The sequence below is a fragment of the Gastrolobium bilobum genome, unplaced genomic scaffold (genome assembly GCF_033153095.1).
Source record: "Gastrolobium bilobum isolate Gb01-03AN ecotype WA unplaced genomic scaffold, APGP_CSIRO_Gbil_v1 utg204120, whole genome shotgun sequence".
NCBI classification, from domain to species: Eukaryota; Viridiplantae; Streptophyta; class Magnoliopsida; order Fabales; family Fabaceae; genus Gastrolobium; species Gastrolobium bilobum.
The window spans coordinates 41,895-61,792 of record NW_026899639.1 but is presented as its reverse complement, the minus strand read 5'-3'; the positions used below and the strand labels follow the sequence as shown (position 1 = coordinate 61,792).

Here is a 19,898-nt window from a genome sequence, read left to right as displayed (position 1 = left end):
AAAGTGACATTATGTGCTTCAATTACGTAAAAGTGACATTAAACTATATTATATATATTAAAAATATTATTTAATATCAAAACGTGTCCCAACGTGTCAAAATTTAACTTTTTTTAGAATTAATGTGTCGGCATGGCGTGTCGTGTCTCGTGTCCCGTGTCGGTGTCGGTGCATCATTGGCCACAACCAGAGTGATGCAGGGTTGAAGATGCAGGTGCAGCAAGGGTGTTAGGGCACGAAAAGAGGGTAAAGTATTAAGTATCTAAATTAATCATAAGTATTTAAAAAAAAATTAATCATGAGTAATCAAATGATGATAACTTGGTGTCAGATAACTGAGTACGTGGGAGTGAAAGAGTGTGTTCGATTTTCTTTAGTATCGTCTTTGGAAGGAGTTTAAATTTTTAATCTCAGAACTCGTCCCGAATCGAACTAGTCGTGAAGGGATGTATATCTTAAAAAAAAAAAAAAAAATCGTAAGTATGTGATAGATTTAAAGGATATAGACAAACACAAGAGTGACATTATTTGTAGGAGAATAGACATTTGTTGAGTCAGCTTCCTTGATACTGTACCTTTTTGGACCATTCTATTAAAAGATATAAAAATATTGTCCAATTAGGATGGAATGAGAATTATTTTTTCAATCTATGGAGGTGGGTGTCGCTGAGAAGAGTTGTGATACTGGCTATATTCCTCCATTCCTTATAATTATTAATTAATATCATAATTTATAATTATTATTTAATAATTATACAATTATTATTATGTTAAAAATTAACATTAAATTTATCGAATTAAATAATAAATAACATCATAATTAATTCTAATTTTTCTAGTGCAACCTCTTGAAATTTTCAACAATTTAAAAAATTAAATTTATTGTAAATATTGATAATTTGATATTTTCCTTTTCTTTCTTGTAGGATGAATTCAAATTTGAAATATTTGTTATCATTTAAGTAGGGTAAGTGATCTCGTTGAAAGTCCATAATTGCTTGAATGTTGGAGTTATTCATAAAATATTATGATTATTGTGCTATGATTCTGATTATATTTATTTTTTGCAATTAATCAATATACCCAACTACTATTGTATTCTCAAAGAATCCATAGTGAGACAAATAAAAAATTTATGTATCAAGAGATGAAAATTTTAGTCAAAATTCTTATACTTAATCAAATATTTAAATCTTTGGGGGATAGGAAAGATAAATAAAAATCAATCATCAAACTATCATTGTTGACAATAAACTTAACATCTTTAAATTTACAGATTGCAAAAGATTAGATAAAATAAATGAGAATTATTTTGGAGAATATAAAAAATAAAAATAAAAATCAATTACCAAACTGTCACTATTAATAATAAATTTGACATTTTAAAATATACAAGAATTGCAAAAGATCCCAACATACAAATGAGAATTATTTACATTGTTAATTATTTTTCAATTTAATGTCAATTTTCAAAATAATAATAATTACTTATTTGCTGTTTTAATTATTAGATACTAATAATTATTTACAAAATTTGTTATTATTTATATGGATGGAGAGAATATAAAATATTAATCATTTATTATTTCAATTATAAAATACTAATTATTATTTATAATATTAATTAATATTTAATATTTATAATTATTATTTAATTATTAGATACTAATAATTATTTACAATATTTATTACTATTTATGTGGATGGAGAGAATATAAAATAATGGGGAATGTTATATTTACAAACTTTTTGTTTACAAACTCTTACAAACTACACTAAGTATGACCGGTCCTACTTCAATCAAGAGTGTATGATCGGTCATACTTAGTGTAATTTGTAAAAAAAAGTTTGTAAACGGATCCTTCCCCTAAAATAATTACTATTTATTATTTCAATTATAATATACTTGTTATAGATCTGATAAAGACTCACATTTTAGAAGGTCAAATAAAAGACAGCACAAAAATAAAGTCATGAATATGGAAGAGAATCATCTATTAATGACAATCTTATCGTGCCAGTTAAGCAGTTGAATTTAGACACTCAATATTCCTAAGAGGCCCATAAATACATCTTGTCAAGGAAGCACGGACACTTGTAAAAGCAGGGAGAGTCGTGTCTGACACGCTGTCGGACACGCGGTCAACTTTTTCCGACACGTTGACCATTCCGACACGCGAATTTGGCCGTGTCCGACACGGTCAAATGGCATTTTTGTAATTTTTTTAATTTTTTTAAAAAAAAATTATTTTTTAAAAAATTAAAATATATTAATAAAGCTTCCACCTGATCATATCAATTTTATTTTATTTTGTCTTTTTTCCCCTTAAGTAGATAAGAGATCATCTCAGCATCATTGTTGTCAATTCCTATCACGCTCTTGTTGTATCTCCTTGTCTCTGATCTCTCTCTCTAATATGATTTGATCTCTCTATCTGATATTATATCTCTCTCATTTCAGTTCTTATTTTTTTTATTAAAGCTTCCATCTTTATAACGTGTTGATGGGTATTATTAATTTAGTTTCATTTTTTTGTTAAATTATTAAATATTAAATGAAATATACACTATATAAATTAAAAATATTATTTAATATTAAAACGTGTCCCAACGTGTCGAAATCCATAATTTTTTAAGATTGACGTGTCAGAGTGTCGTGTCACGTGTCGCGTGTCGTATCGGTGCTACATAGCATCTTGTCAGGTAACTCATCTAAAAATAAAGGGTTAAGCCAATAAGTTACAGACGTTCTAAACTCTCTCTCTTTTAGCTGTTCTTGTGCACATACCTCACATTTTGGCTATGCCGTTTAAGTTACTATATTGCACAATAATATGCTTACCTTTAAATGTATCTCCTCTACATGTATATGAGATAGGGCACCTAGATCCAATAGAAACATTATCAATATATGATTGGATATCTCTGTCACCAAGAAAGAATAATACTGATTATTATTTATAAAGGAAATGATCCCGTTTACAAAAAATTTTACAAATTTTTGCAAATTACACTGTATTTCCGGGAGAACATAGTGTGACCTAATATTTTCCCAGGAGAACATAGTGTAGTTTATAAGAGTTTGTAAATAAAAAATTTATAAATATAACCCCTCCCTATTTATGATATGAATTAATATTTATGTGATGTGATGAGAAATGAAATGAAAATTTTCACCTATTGTCTTGTGACAACATCTTAAGTTGACAATTCCATTGAACTCCAGGCGAACTGCCAGGATATTGCCACGTGAAAGCTCTGTCTCACTATTCCTCCCAGCGATACCCACATCCATAGATTGAAAAATAATTCCCACCCTTCCACAATATGATCATTTCTATTATTATTTTTAAGAGAATGGTCAAAAAGCGTTGATATTATTGATGTTGTTATCTATGTCATTAATATTGAATTTTGTTTGTGGAAAATGAATCACTTTAAAAGTTGTATAAAATATAATTGGTCAAATTTGGGGGATCTTATATAGCTAAAAGTTGTATTACTCGCATGATATTCCTAATAACAATTTTTTTATGTCAACAAATCCCACATAATCACACCCCCAGAAAAATGGATCATATATATGAATAAGTTCTATCCTCATCATCTGGAAGAAAAAGATAAGCTAATAAGGTTATCAAATCGTTAACTGTTAACATATCATATAAATTATATATAATGCTCAAGTAATATTTTTAAATTTTCAAAAGAAAGAAATGTGATACTGACAAAACAACTTAACCATAAGGTTCATAAAAAATAAATAAATTATGTCATAACTCATTAACATAAAGTGACTCTAGATTTTCAAGAGAATGATGTAGTAATATATATATCTTAATATATAGAATCTTAAATCCACCATTGAAAACTTTGCTGACGTGTCGCTCTGTCCTTCATTCTCAGCTTTGTGTTCACACTTGAGATCAGTTTGAAAAGTTACCTCTTTTGAAAATCTTTTATTATTCGAAAATAAAAATATTAAAAAGGGTGGGATAATATTTGACATTCAAAATTCCTCAGTGGCAGACAGCTGTATTAATGTCCCACTAATTTTTCAATTTTAAATTTTAAATTTAAACTTGAAGTGGGTGGGAATATATTTAAAATTCAAAATTCATTAGTGGCAGACATCTATATTAATTACCCACTACTTTGATTGTTAAGTTATTAATTGTTACAATAAAAATTAGTTCAAAAAATGAAATACTTCCTCTATAAATAGGATGTGTTGTGGTGCATATTTTTCTTTGGTAATCACTTTCTTTTTAACATATTTCATTTTGTTTTGGTCAGTTTCTCTTCTTTGACTTCTTAAGCTATGTACTTCAAATATGATTTCATAAAGGATCTTAATCCTACCAAGGAGGACCGGAGGATTAAAGTTAGGGAGGTAAAGAGTTGGAATGTTCCTAATTTTCAGCATAAATTTTTTGATGATAATGTGGTTATGGTTATGTTAGATGAACATGTAATAGTTTTCGATTTATTTTTGGCAACTCTGTTGTTGCTTGATTTGATTTTGATTGATATACTAATGTAAATATTTTGTAGGGAGGAAAGATCCATGCTACTCTCAAGGGTTTTTTGCAAGTCCGCAAAAATGGTTGTTATAGCTTGACAATCTCAGGTATTTATGTTATGTTTGTGCAATATTTATTATTTATTTGTTAAATTTTGTTTTGATATATTAAAATAGTGCATGCAACTTTTGTAAAAATAGGGGTCACAAGCTTGAGTGCACTTTGAAGGAGCAATGTGTGGATGAAGTGCAAACGTTTTTGGCAAATAATCATTCTTCTTAGAACATCACAATAGTCCAGTGCGAGGATTAAGAGTTTAATTTTTTTTTTAATATTTCTTAATTATTTTTAACTCTGTTATACTCTAATTGTCTCTCTGTATCTTCCACTTTTATGTGTTCTTAATTGTATAGGAAAAATCGAAATAACAAATACAAAATATACGACAAGGATTATCTTCGATTCAAATATACCAAATATTTTGCTGTAGACTTCAAAAAAAGATGTCAAGCGAGATCAAAATCGAAATTGATTGATATTTTGTTGTTTAGTATTACTTCTATCCAAGATTTTTTTTTCTCAATTTTCTCATGTATCCCACACTATAATCCTCACTTCTAAGAATGAGACACTATGCTCGGAAGGCTCTCTCTGCTCATCGCTGATGGATTCTCCAACGCTCTTACAAGGTACCGCAACATTTTCGTATCATACTTTAACCATGTCTTTCCTAATTATATCTACTTTGGCTAAGAAGAAGTTTTCTTTTTGTTCTATGCGGTTTTCTTAATAATTATTACTAATTAGATTAAGATGTATGATTTTGTGTGGGGAACAGGCGTGGGTACGCAGCAATGTCACAAAGCGCTGCAAGGGAGGAGCACCTTCAATCAGTGGTAAGATAGCACCCAAGTCAAGGGAAGACAAGGTGGCAACCTTTAAGAAGGATTCATGGGTCCTAGACCCCGTCACTGGTTACGACAAACCGGAGAACACCAAAGAGATTGATATTGCTGAGCTGCGAGAGACAATTCAGGACAAAAATTTCAACCACCTCTTGGTGGCATGAATGGTGTACTTCTTGAGTCTTAAAGAAGTTTAGAAAACATGGATTTAGACATGGGACTTCGAGAATATGTACAGACTTCTATGCATGTTTCCCATTATTTTTTGCATAGAAAATTGTTAAACCTATTAATTTATTATTATGTCTATTGGGAGAGAAAATATTTAATACTTAAAATTTAAACTTTCTAAATTTGAATTTTGAACTTGAGGGGTGGGAAAAGGTTCAGCATTTAATATTGTCCACTAATTTCTGCATGGGAAATTATGAAGCATATTAATGATAGTTATTATTATGTCTATTGGGCTTAATTATTATACCTATTAGAATTAATTATAAAACTGGAAAAAGATATGTATAAAATAAATTTAATTTTAATTAAAAATTATTAATTAAACAAAAATAATATTTAAAATTATAAAAATATACCTTAAAATAAAGTAAATTAAAATCTTAACTTAAAATAATGATACAAAAAGGGAAAAAAAATTCGTAGAAGAAAATTTTTAAAAAGTACTTAAGATAAATATTTTAAATGTATATATATATGTATGTATATAATATAAATTAAAAGAGAAAAAAATTATTTTTTAAAAGTATGTATAATTAATTTTATTATAATGTTAAATTTTAAATTTTAAAATTAACTATATTAGAAAGAAATCAAAATTTCATTCTTTTGATGTAAGAGTGTAATTAACACAATTTCTTATGTCGTGAAAGATTACCTAGAAGCTATTACTTGGAGAATGTGCACAGACTTCTACGCATGTTTTCTTTTATTTTGCATAGAAAATATTAAGCCTGTTAATTTATTATTATGTCTATTGGGAGGAAAAATATTTAATACTTAAAATTTAAACTTTATAAATTTGAATTTGAACTTGAGAGGTGGGAAAAGATTAAGCATTTAATTTTGCCCATTACTTTCTGCATGAAAAATTATTAAGCATATCAATGATAGTTATTATTATGTCTATTGGGCTTAATTATTAAACATATTAGAATTAATTATAAAACTGGAAAAAAGATATGTATACAATGAATTTAATTTTAATAAAATATTATTAATTAAATGAAAAAAATTATTTAAAATTATAAAAATAAACTTAAAATAAAGTAAATTAAAATCTTAACTTAAAATAATGATACCAAAAGGGAAAAAATACGTACAAAAAACATTTTAAAAAAATACTTAAGATAAATATTTTAAATGTATATATATATATATGTATATATATATATATATATGTATATAATATAAATTAATATAAATTAAAAGAGAAAAAAATTATTTTTTAAAAGTATGTATAATTAATTCTATTATCATGTTGAATTTTAAATTTTATAATTAAATATATTAGAAAGAAAACAAACTTTCATTCTTTTGATGTAAGAGTGTAATTAACACAATTTCTTATGTCGTGAATGATTACCTAAAAGCTATTACTTGGAGAATGTGCACAAACTTCTATGCATGTTTCCTTTTATTTTTTGCATAGCAAATTGTTAAGCCTATTAATTTATAATTATGTCTATTGGGAGCAAAACTATTTAATACTTAAAATTTAAACATTGTAAATTTGAATTTTGAACTTAAGAGGTAGAAAAAGATTCAGCATTTAATATTGTCCACTACTTTCTGCATGGGAAATTATTAAGCATATAAAGATAGTTATTATTATATCTATTGAGCTTAATTATTATACCTATTAGAATTAATTATAAAGCTTGAAAAAAGATATGTATAAAATAAATTTAATTTTAATAAAAATTATTAATTAAATGAAAAAAATATTTAAAATTATAGAAATATACTTTAAAATAAAGAAAATTAAAATCTTAACTTAAAATAATGATACCAAAAGGGAAAAAATTCGTAGAAGAAACTTTTAAAAAAATACTTAAGATAAATATTTTAAATGTATATATATATATATATATATATATATATATATATATATATATATATATATATATATAGGGAGGGTTCTTTTGACTCCAGAATAAGACTTTTAAGTCTTACTCCAAATCCCAGCCATTGATGGACGGAAATCAACGGTTGTCATTAATAGTATAATTAATAATTAATTAATTAATATAACTTCCTAAATTATAACCGTTGGATGGACGAAAATCAACGGTTAGGATGGAGAGTAAGACTTATATGTCTTACTCTTGAGTCAAATGATCTCTCTCCATATATATATATATATATATATATATGTATATATATATATATATATATATATATATACATATATATATATATATGTATATAATATAAATTAAAAGAGAAAAGTATTATTTATTAAAAGTATGTATAATTAATTCTATTATCATGTTGAATTTTAAATTTTAAAAATTATATATATTAGGAAGAAATCAAACTTTCATTCTTTTAATGTTAGAGTGTAATTAACACAATTTCCTATGTCGTGAATGATTACCTAGAAGCTATTACTTGGAGAATATGCACAGACGTTTCCCTTTATTTTTTGCATACAAAATTGTTAAGCCTATTTAATACTTAAAATTTAAACTTTCTGAATTTGAATTTTGAACTTGAGAGGTGGAAAAAGATTCAGCATTTAATATTGTCCACTACTTTCTGCATGGGAAATTATTAAGCATATTAATGATAGTTATTATTATGTCTATTGGGCTTATTTTTATACCTATTAGAATTAATTATAAAACTGGAAAAAAGATATGTATAAAATAAATTTAATTTTAATAAAACAATTATTAATTAAACGAAAATAATATTTAAAATTGTAAAAATATACTTTAAAATAAAGTAAATTAAAATCTTAACTTAAAATAATGATACAAAAAGGAAAAATAATTCGTTCAAGAAACATTATAAAAAATGCTTACGATAAATATTTTAAATGTATATATATATATATATATATATATATATATATATATATATATATATGAATATAATGTAAATTAAAAGAGAAAAAAATTATTTTTTAAAAGTATGTATGATTAATTCTATTATAATGTTGAATTTTAAATTTTAAAATTAACTATATTAGAAAGAAATCAAAATTTCATTCTTTTGATGTAAGAGTGTAATTAACATAATTTTCTATATCATGAATGATTACCCAGAAGCTATTACTTGGAGAATGTGCACAAACTTCTATGCATGTTTCCCTTATTTTTTGCATAAAAAATTGTTAAGCCTATTAAATTATTATTATGTCTATTGAGAAGGAAAAAATTTAAAGTTCTAAATTTGAGTTTTGAACTTAAGAGGTGGAAAAAGATGCAGTATTTAATATTGCCCACTACTTTCAGCATGAAAAATTATTAAGGATATTAATGATTGTTATTATTATGTCTATTGGGCTTAATTATTATACTTATTAGAATTAATTATAAAATTGGAAAATGATATGCATAAAATAAATTTAATTTTAAAAAAAATATTAATTAATCGAAAAAAATATTTAAAAATATAAAAATATACTTTAAAATAAAGTAAATTAAAATCTTAACTTAAAATAATGATACAAAAAGGAAACAAATTCCGTACAAGAAATTTTTAAAACAATACTTAAGATAAATATTTTAAAAGTATATATATATATATATATATATATATATATATATATATATATATTATATATATGTATATAATTTAAATTAAAAGAGAAAAGAATTAGTTTTTTAAAGTATGTATAATTAATTCTATTATCATGTTGAATATTAAATTTTATAATTAAATATATTAAAAAATTTACACTATCATTCTTTTGATGTAAGAGTGTAATTAACACAATTTTCTATGTCGTGAATGATTACATAGAAGCTATTACTTGGAGAATGTGCACAGATTTTTATGCATGTTTCCCTTTATTTTTTGCATAGAAAATTTTTAAGCCTATTAATTTATTATTATGTCTATTGGGAGGGAAAATATTTAATACTTAAAATTTAAACTTTCTAAATTTGAATTTTGAACTTGATAGGTGAGAAAAGATTCAGCATTTAATGTTGCCCACTACTTTGTGCATGGAAAATTATTAAGCATATTAATGATAGTTATTATTATATCTATTAGGCTTAATTATTATACAAAATTATAATTAATTATAAAACTGTAAAAAGCTATGTATAAAATAAATTTCATTTTTGTAAAATATATTAATTAAACGAAAAAAATATTTAAAATTTTAAAAATAAACTTTATAATAAAGTAAATTAAAATCTTAACTTAAAATAATGATACAAAAAGTAAAAAAAGTTTCGTTCAAGAAACTCTTTAAAAAAAATACTTAAGATAAATATTTTAAATGTATATATATGCATGTATATTATGTAAATTAAAAGAGAAATTAATTATTTTTTAAAAGTATGTATAATTAATTCTATTATCATGTTGAATTTTAAATTTTAAATTTAAATATATTAGAAAGAAATTAAACTTTTATTCATTTGATGTAAGAGTGTAATTAACATAATTTTCTATGTCGTGAATGATTACCTAGAAGCTATTACTTGGAGAATGTGCGCAGACTTCTATGCATGTTTCCCTTTATTTTTTGCATAGAAAATTGTTAAACCTATTAATTTATTATTATGTCAATTGGGAGAGAAAATATTTAATACTTAAAATTTAAACTTTCTAGATTTGAATTTTGAACTTGAGAGGTGGAAAAAGATTCAGCATTTAATATTGCCCACTACTTTCTGCATAGAAAATTATTAAGCATATTAATAATAGTTATTATTATGTCTATTGGGCTTAATTATTATACCTATTAGAATTAATTATAAAACTGGAAAAAAGATATGTATAAAATACATTTAATTTTAATAAAAAATTATTAATTAAACGAAAAAAATATACTTTAAAATAAAGTAAATTAAAATCTTAACTTAAAATAATGATACAAAAAGGAAAAAAAATTCGTACAAGAAACTTTTAAAAAATACTTAAGATAAATATTTTAAATACACACACACACACATATATATATATATATATATATATAGAGGCAGGATCTTTTGACACCAGTGTCAAATTTCAAATTTGACACCTTATCTGAGAGCCGTTAGATCAGAAAAGATCAACAGCTCTGATTTGTAAGCATATGTCACTATTGATCTTTTTTGATCTAACGGCTCTCAGATGAGTTGTCAAATTTTAAATTTGACACTGGTGTCAAAGGATCCTACCTCATATATATATATATATATATATATATATATATATATATATATATATAGCAGTGGCGGATCTGTGTATGTTTTAATGTGTGCAAGTGCACACACAAATTTTTTGGAGAAAAATAAAATAAAATATATTTTGGGTCATGAACAAAAATCACATGATCTAATTTAATCTCTTAAAAAAAAGTTGACTCATGATCACTTTAAAATCTAAAATAGACCCATGTTAGTCCTTTTGAGGGATTAATGTGGGTCTTTTTGAATTTCAGAGGACATGATTTCGATTATCTGGGTCTATTTTTGAATTCTGAAGGATTACGAGTAACTTTTTTTCCCCTGAGAGATTAAATTGAGGCCCGTAATTTTTGTTGAGGACCCAAAATGTTCTATTGTAACAGTTTAGTTGACTCTTGATTATTTTTTTATATTAAGTTAAAGTTTTTTTTATATATATTCTTTTTTATTTTAATATATTTAAAAAAAATTTCCTTTATTCTTTTATTTTAAGTGTGCATACATTAAAAAAAATTTCTAGGTCCGCTATTGATATATATGTATATAATATAAATTAAAAGAGAAAAAATTATTTTTTAAAAGTATATATAATTAATTCTATTATCATGTTGAATTTTAAATTTTAAAAATTATATATATTAGGAAGAAATCAAACTTTCATTCTTTTGATGTAAGAGTGTAATTAACACAATTTCCTATGTCGTGAATGAGATTACCTAGAAGCTATTACTTGGAGAATGTGCACAGACTTCTATGCATGTTTCCCACTACTTTATACTTTCCACATAGAAAATTATTAAGCCTATTAATAATATTTATTATTATGTCTATTGTGTGAGAAAATATTTAAAATTTAAATTTTTTAAATTTGAATTTTGAACTTTATAGGTGGGAAAAGATTCAGCATTTAATATTGCCCACTACTTTCTGCATGAGAAATTGTTAAATATATTAATAATAATTATTTTTATGTCTATTGGGCTTATTTTTTATACCTATTAGGATTAATTAATTTTATATCTTTTATTATCTTTATTGTCTAACTATAGAAAACATAGATAAATAGTAATCTTGACGAATCTATAAGAACTTTTTTTGTGGATAAATATAAAAATATATTACATGCTGTTATAAAATGCTGACAGTTAGAGATGGCAAAATGGGATCGGCTCGGAGGGTCGGCCCGCCCAGCGCACCAATAGTTTTTTTTTTTATTCTTATGTTTATTGTCTAATTATATAAAACAAATCTTTTTCTTGTGGATAAATATAAAAATCAATTACATGCCGATATAAAATGCTGACAGATATATGTGGCAAAATGGGTTCGGCCCGCTGGGCCGGCCCTCCCCGCCCGCCAAACAGGCGAGTTAGCCTGGCCAACATATTTTTTCCTTATATATACTCCTAACTATAGAAAACATATATAGATAGTAATTTAGACGCAACTATAAGAATCTTTTTTGTGGAGATATAAAAATCTATTACAAGCTTATATGAAATGCTGACAGTTAAGGTGGTAAAATGGGTTCGGCCCGGAGGGCTGGCCCACCCGCCCGCCAACACTTTTTTCCCCTTATGTTTACTGTCTAAATATAAAAAATATAGATAGATAGTAATCTAGATGCAAGTATAAGAATTTTTTGTTGTTGATAGATATAAAAACTTATTACATGCTTATATAAAATGCTGACTGTTAGAGGTGGCAAAATGGGCTCAGCCCGAAGGGCTGTCCCGCCCATGCTCACCAACACTTTTTTATATCTATTATTATGTTTATTGTCTAACTACAGAAAACATAGATAGATAATAATCTAGACGCAACTATAAGAATCATTTTTGTGGATAAATATAAAAATATATTACATGCTAATGCTGACTATTAGAGATGGCAAAATGGGCTCGGCCCGGAGGGCCGGCCCACCCAGCGCACCAACAAGTTTTTTTTTTATTCTTATATTTATTGTCTAATTATATAAAACATAGATAGATAATAATCTAGAGGCAACTATAAGAAACTTTTTCTTGTGGATAAATATAAAAACCTATTACATACCGGTATAAAATGCTGACAGATATATGTGGCAAAATGGGTTCGGTCCGAGGGGCCGGCCCTCCCGGTCCGTCAAACAGGCGAGTTAGCCCGGCCAACATATTTTTTACTTATGTATACAGTCTAACTATAGAAAATATATATAGATAACAATTTAGACGCAACTATAAGAATTTTTTTTGTGGAGATATAAAAATCTATTACATGCTTATATGAAATGCTGACAGTTAAGGTGGTAAAATGGGTTCGGCCCGGAGGGCCGGCCTACCCCGCCCGCCAACTCTGTTTTTTTCTTATGTTTACTGTCTAAATATAGAAAATATAGATAGATAGTAATCTAAATGCAACTATAAGAAGAAAAAAAATTTGTTGATAGATATAAAAACATATGACATGCTTATATAAAATGATGACAGTTAGAGGTGGCAAAATGGGCTCCAGGCTGACCTGCCCATGCTCACCAACACTTTTTTATATCTATTATTATGTTTATTGTCTTACTACAAAAAACATAGATAGATAATAATCTAGACGCAACTATAAGAATCATTTTTGTGAATAAATATAAAAATATATTACATGCTGATATAAAATGCTGATATTTCTCGAGTAACCGGTTTGCTTTTGTTCCTTCATGTTTATACCTCCACCATTGTACCATTCAGAGCTTGATAGCAAGATAAATGTGTTGATTTATCGGTGCAATGATTAACCAACGACGGCGACAACAATTTCATTCTTTTTCCCCCGAGCATCGCACGTGTAATTCACTAGTGTATATATATATATATATATATATATATATATATATATATATATATATATATATATATATATAGAGAGAGAGAGAGAGAGAGAGAGAGAGAGAGACTAAATGAGTGACTTTATAAAACCTTTATTTTAAAAAATGAAAATAATAATAATAGAATAACTAAATAGCATATACCAAGCCCGTCTTTAGGGAAAATAAGGCATATGGAATATTAAATAAACTGAATTCAATCGCACTCTTTTAATTCATTTTTATTAATCAATTTAAACTTAGGGGGTGTATTCAATTGGAATTTCAAAATATTTAAATGGATTATTTTTTGACAAAAAATCCAATTGTATTAAATTAGGATTTTAATGGATTGAAAAAAGTCATGTGGTATTTGATTAGGATTTTAAAAGATTATTTTAGAGTCCGTCCAAATCCGTTGGTATTCAATCAAGATTTTAAACAATGAAAAAACAATATTGTAGTATTAAAAAATTTAACGATTTTAATGGATTTTCTGTTGGTGTGGATTTCGTGAGACTTTTTAGTAAGAAATATAAATAGAATGTCTCTCTCACAATCTTACCCTAACCCCTAAGATTTTTTGAAATTTCTCTATTGCAGTGTTTTCTTCAGGTTGACCAGCACAAAATCATGTTCCTCCATCGGAGCTTAGTCAAAACTCAAAAATAATATATTTTTGAGCGATTTTCATCACAAAACAACTCAAAAACAACAAACCAATGAGATTTTAATATAATTTATATCAAAGACAGCATATTTTTGAGCCATTTTTGAGAAATTTTGAAAGTTTAAAAAATAATTTTTCAATCTATGAGTCGCGGTTTTTCTTGACACAAAAATATGTGATTTTTGTATTAAAAACAACATAAAATAGTGGGAAAATAACAGGTGAACTAAAATAAAATTTTCGTTTCACATCGATGAAACAATATCAATTTAAAGAAAGACTGAAACTCTCATAATATGAACCCTATATTTGGTAATAATACATTCATGAACGAAATTCCTTCACTATAGAAAATAATTTTAAACAATTTTTGTGTCAATAGATAACTAAAAACTTATTTTTCAAAAGTCCCAAAGCAATTTAAGGTTTCAATATATCGATTGAAAATTTTTTAAGAAATTTTCTAAACTTTCATGTGATAAAACTCAGAAATTCAAATTCGAAATTTTCTTAGAATATTCAATGAAAATATGCATATGATATACGATTAGAAAACTCTCATCACGTAAAACAAAAGCCCCAAGGTTTTCAAGATCAATTGCAAAAAATTCCAAACGAAATTTTATCATGAACTTTAGGTTCTATATGCAAATTTAGAATTATTTTAATAATTAAAAAAAATTGGATCTTATAATCATATGTGCATAGCTTTGATACCAAATAAAAAAGATAATTTTCAACCCATTAGTCAAACTCAAGAGCAGGAACGAGAAAATGCTAATGCATGGAGGACTAGTATAACTTCAGATATGTGAAGAACTGTTGTTTAGTAATTTTGTAATTTTGAATGTTTGTTAAAAATTATATTAGGTTTTACTTTTTTATTAATTTCATTGCATTTCTTTGTTATTTTTTTTATTGACTCTTGTAATTTTGAATGTTTGTTAAAAATTCATATGATTTTTTAGAATCTTATAAATCCATATTGTCATTTCAAATCTTATAAATTCTATTAAAATGCTTTAAAATCCAATCTTGTGAAATCTTGATTGTAAAAAAAGTGGCAAAAAAATTAAAATATTACTATTTTAATAAATAATTACTAATACATAGCTGTTTTGAAACTATCTACGAATCTATTGCACTCATTCACGCCCAAATTAGGCGTGACTATTCACGCCCAAATTAGGCGTGACTCCCAAGGAATTCACGCTTAATTTAGGCGTGAATTATCTGGTGTTGACACGTGGCAAAAAAGTCAACTTACGAACCGTAAAATTTTGAAAAGCCATAACTTTTGACTCGGATATCCGAATGAGGTAATACTTTTTTTGATTCCACATAACTTTTCGAGATCTACGCAATGACATCTCATTTGATATATTTTATCTCTCACAAACACAATTCAAATTTGCAATAATTGTATTATATAGTGTATTACCAAAAAAAATTAAAAAATTATTATTAATAAGAAAAACAAAATAAAGATTTAATTTGTGATTTAAACTCAAAAATCAATTTGAAAAATCCGTATTAATAAAGAAATAAATATTCTAAACACTTGGTAGAATATTATATAAATTTGTATATATTTTAATAATTAATTACGAATAAGTTGTCATTTTGAACCTAATTACGAATATATTGTACTCATTCACGCCCAATAATGGTACTATAACATTAAATTCAAAATTCAAATAACTTCCAATAAGTTGATTGTATTTTGTATTTAATAGGAGTTGATTGTGTTTTGTATTTAATAGGAGCTGATTGCGTTGTAATTTTATGAGTTGGTTACAGATTGTCGCCAATTCAAATAAATTTGCTGGAGGTTATTTGAATTTTGAATTGGGAAAAATGTTTATTCTTTTAAATGACATAACTTATATCCTTTCACTCTCACAAAGAGGTGAGACCCACACCTTTATTTTTTTTTTGTCAACTCTCGCTCCTCCTTTATCTATTTCTTTCTCTCTCTTAAAATGACATAACTTTACATCCTTTAAAATGACACACATTTTTCCCTTTTGAATTTAATGTTATAGGAGTTGATTGCGTTTTGTATTTAATAGGAAATTTGGTGCAATCTTATTTATAGATGAGTTAATCTACTTTGGTGTCATCTTTATAGTATCATTGTTGCAAATTTGAATTATTTTGTGAGAGATAAAATATATCAAATGAGATGTCATTGCGTAGATCTCCAAAAATTATGTGTAATCAAAAAAAATTTACCTCATTCGGATACCCGAGTCAAAAGTTATGGCTTTATAAAGTTTTACGGTTAAACTATTAATTTTTTGTGGCACGTGTCAACACCAGATGAGTCACGCCTAATTTAGGCGTGAATGCCTTGGGAGTCACGCTTAATTTGGGCGTGAATGAGTGTAATAAATCCGTAGATAGTTTCAAAACAGCTATGTATTCGTAATTATTTATTAAAATAATAATTTTTAATTTTTTGCCTAAAAAAAGTCTATTAAAAGACTTTTTAAAGTCCCTCTAATTCTGAATAGTCTTTTAAAATCTATAAAAAAAATTATCTCAAAAAAATTCATTTAAAATCCTAATCCAATACACCCCTTATTTGACGATCAATTAATTAGTAGAATCAATGAAAGAAAGACAATAAAAGTTAAAAAATAATTGTTTAATTGTGTGATTCATATCATGATACGGACTCACACATATCACACGATTTTAAACAACACGATTTTAAACAATCTTCAAATCATTATATAATACGAATAACCTACTTTTACAAATTGTATCAACTCATGTGATTCAAACCACGAATCGTGCAATTCTAAGAACTATGCTCTAAACAATGTCATTCAGATCTCATAGAAAATCAAATAGTTGCATATCATTAGCAAAAGGGTAAAATAAGATTATAATCAGCAAGTCCAAATTTAATTTTGAAAAAATAACACCACTTTCTTTGCTTGTTCTTCAATTCAAAAATCAACCTAGAAAATCCTTGAGATTCTGGTTGAAATCTGAGCAATGAAATATGAGTAATTGAGTGGTATCGTTTTCCAAACTGTCAGATTTTCTACTTAGGACAGTGTATATTCTGACCATGATATGTTGCCATTTAAAATGTCAAACTCTGATTCATCACAATCTTCAGAGCCTTCTATATATTTCTCTTCTTTTTTCTCTTTTTTTCATCCATCTTTTTTGTTCTGTTGTGGCTTCTGGCTTGCACATAATATCTTCAAGTTGTGGGTATGGCTTCAAAGGCACAGTTCCATGTATTGGCTGTTGATGACAGTCCTATTGATAGAATGGTGATTGTGAGGCTCCTAAAAACCTCTTCCATTCATGGTACTTTCTTGTTCTTCTTTATATATTTTTGTGTGTGTTAAATATGAAGTTATATTATACGGGGAATGTTATATTTATTTACTGGTAAGACACTCTTGAGTAAAATCTTACCGGTAAAATATAGTGTAATTTGTAAGTTTGTTTCAGCGTATTGCTGCCATATACTGAAACAAACATATGAGCATGTTGTTTGTGTAGTCTGTAAGTAATTTTTTTGATGGTGAGATTTGTGTTAATGAATTTTATACTTGATATTTGATTCTTGTGGATGTCTTGAAACTACAGTTACTGCAGTGGACTCTGCCATTGAGGCTTTAAAATTTCTAGGTTTGGGGAGGACTCTTGACTCTTCTGTTGCTTCAGACATTCATCAGGTTCAATTTTGTTCAGTAACTTACTCATGTGTATGACTTTGATCAATTTGTATTGATCTTTGATTGAAATATTCATCAGGGTGTTGATGTAAACCTGATCATAACAGATTACAGTATGCCACAAATGACGGGCTATGATCTGATGAGAAAAATCAAGGTAGGCTCTTTTGTATTTTCCAATGTTTATTTCAAGAGGCTTGTGTCACTTTTTTTATTATTATTATTTTCTGTATAATTCTCTGCTTATTTCCAATTTGGATGCATGACAGAACTTGGCCAAATTATGCACTGTGATCAGATTTTTTTTTTTCTTTTTGCAATTATTTTGCTCTTCTATTTAGAATATAATTTGAAAAAGATGAGATCTTGTTTTATTTTTTATTTTTTTTGAAACATAGAATCCTATTTTTTTTGGGACAAGATATACTTACAACCAGAAAAGTTTATTACTTTTACAACTAATTTAATTACCGTTGATTTTCGTCAATCTAACGGTTATAATTTATTGGAAATTAATAATTAATTAGTAAGCGTGACAGAATAAATGTTATTAATTTTCAATAAATTGTAACCGTTAGAATGACAAAAATCAACGGTGATTAAATTGGTTGTAAAAGTTGTAAAAAAATTTGGTGGTAAGTGGATTTTTGTTTTTTAATACAAATGTTGTGGATTTTTAAATAATATTAAAAAAGGGAAAGGATATTGTAATAACCAAGTTGTGTTACTACCGATCAATCTCACCGTTAGATCGATTATGTTGATCCAACGGTTATATTTATTTCCATCTTTGTATGATCATGATTTCTCAAATTTAATACTTTATATTTATTTCCACCTTTGTATGGTTATGATTTCCCATATTTAATGTTTTCACCTTAAATATGGAGAATCATAACCATACAAAGATAGAAATAAATATAACCGTTGGATCAATATAATCGATCTAACGGTGAGATTGATTGGTAGTAACATGGTAGTAACACAACTTGGTTGTTACAAATATCCTTCCCCATTAAAAAAAATACAAAAATACAAAAAATCACTTCTGACATCGGAGTAAGGGATATTTCCCAAATTTCCAATGTAATAATTTTCAAACCAATTTTTTTATTTTGTAAATAATCTCAAACCAAATTTGTTGAGGGGAATTTGGTTGTTTACAACTCTATCATGATATTAAAAAATTAATAGATGTTCGTTTGTTTGCAGGAATTTAAAAAAGACATACCAATTGTGATTATGTCCTCAGAGGATATTCCATCAAGGATTAAAAGGTGAGGGAATTGTATCCCATGAGCCAATCCAATACTAATGTAATTATTTTAAATATGTCTAATTCACATATTATGAAGCATTACATGTTTGAATTTCAAATCTGATTAGACCTGACTTTTGTTTGGATCAGTTGCTTGGAAGAGGGAGCTGAAGAATTCTTTCTGAAACCAGTTCAACAGTCACATGTAAATAAGCTCAAGTCTTATTTGTCGAAATCAAGACTCAAGGATGAACAAGACCAACTCATCGACAACAGTTAGAAAGAAGGGCATGTAAAAAAGTCATTCCGGGATTGAACCACACTAAAACATAGCTAATAAAGTTGGTTTCAAATAAAAATGATAATACATTGGTAATGCCTATAACATTTTCCTCTCCTTTTTTTTTTCACTGCCTTTTTAATGGGAAGAGTAGATGGCAGTGGGAATGCCTTTCTTTCTTTTACGCATTTTTTTTTGTTAACTCTTCACAGTTTGCATTTAATTTTAAATTGCTTGTTTCTCGTAGTGACAAATAGTGGAGCCTCCGTTTGAATGATATATTTTTATTTTTTTGTTCTTCAAGAAGTTATTTTTTACCAAAATAAATGTTCTTTTATTTTAAGCGCGTGTATGTAATT

General features: G+C 26.5%; 1 protein-coding gene and 1 pseudogene across 1 annotated transcript; both read left to right on the top strand.

Moving 5' to 3' along the window:
- Positions 1 to 5,156: 5,156 nt before the first annotated feature.
- LOC133292158 (indole-3-acetic acid-induced protein ARG2-like) lies at positions 5,157 to 5,592 on the top strand (annotated as a pseudogene).
- An 11,938-nt stretch (positions 5,593 to 17,530) lies between these two features.
- Positions 17,531 to 19,539, top strand: LOC133292156 (two-component response regulator ARR9-like). The gene is made up of 5 exons (XM_061490530.1): positions 17,531 to 17,627; positions 17,913 to 18,001; positions 18,081 to 18,158; positions 19,214 to 19,278; positions 19,410 to 19,539. The coding sequence occupies exons 1-5, from the start codon at positions 17,531 to 17,533 to the stop codon at positions 19,537 to 19,539; spliced, it is 459 nt and encodes a 152-aa protein (XP_061346514.1).
- The last annotated feature ends 359 nt before the right edge of the window (positions 19,540 to 19,898 follow it).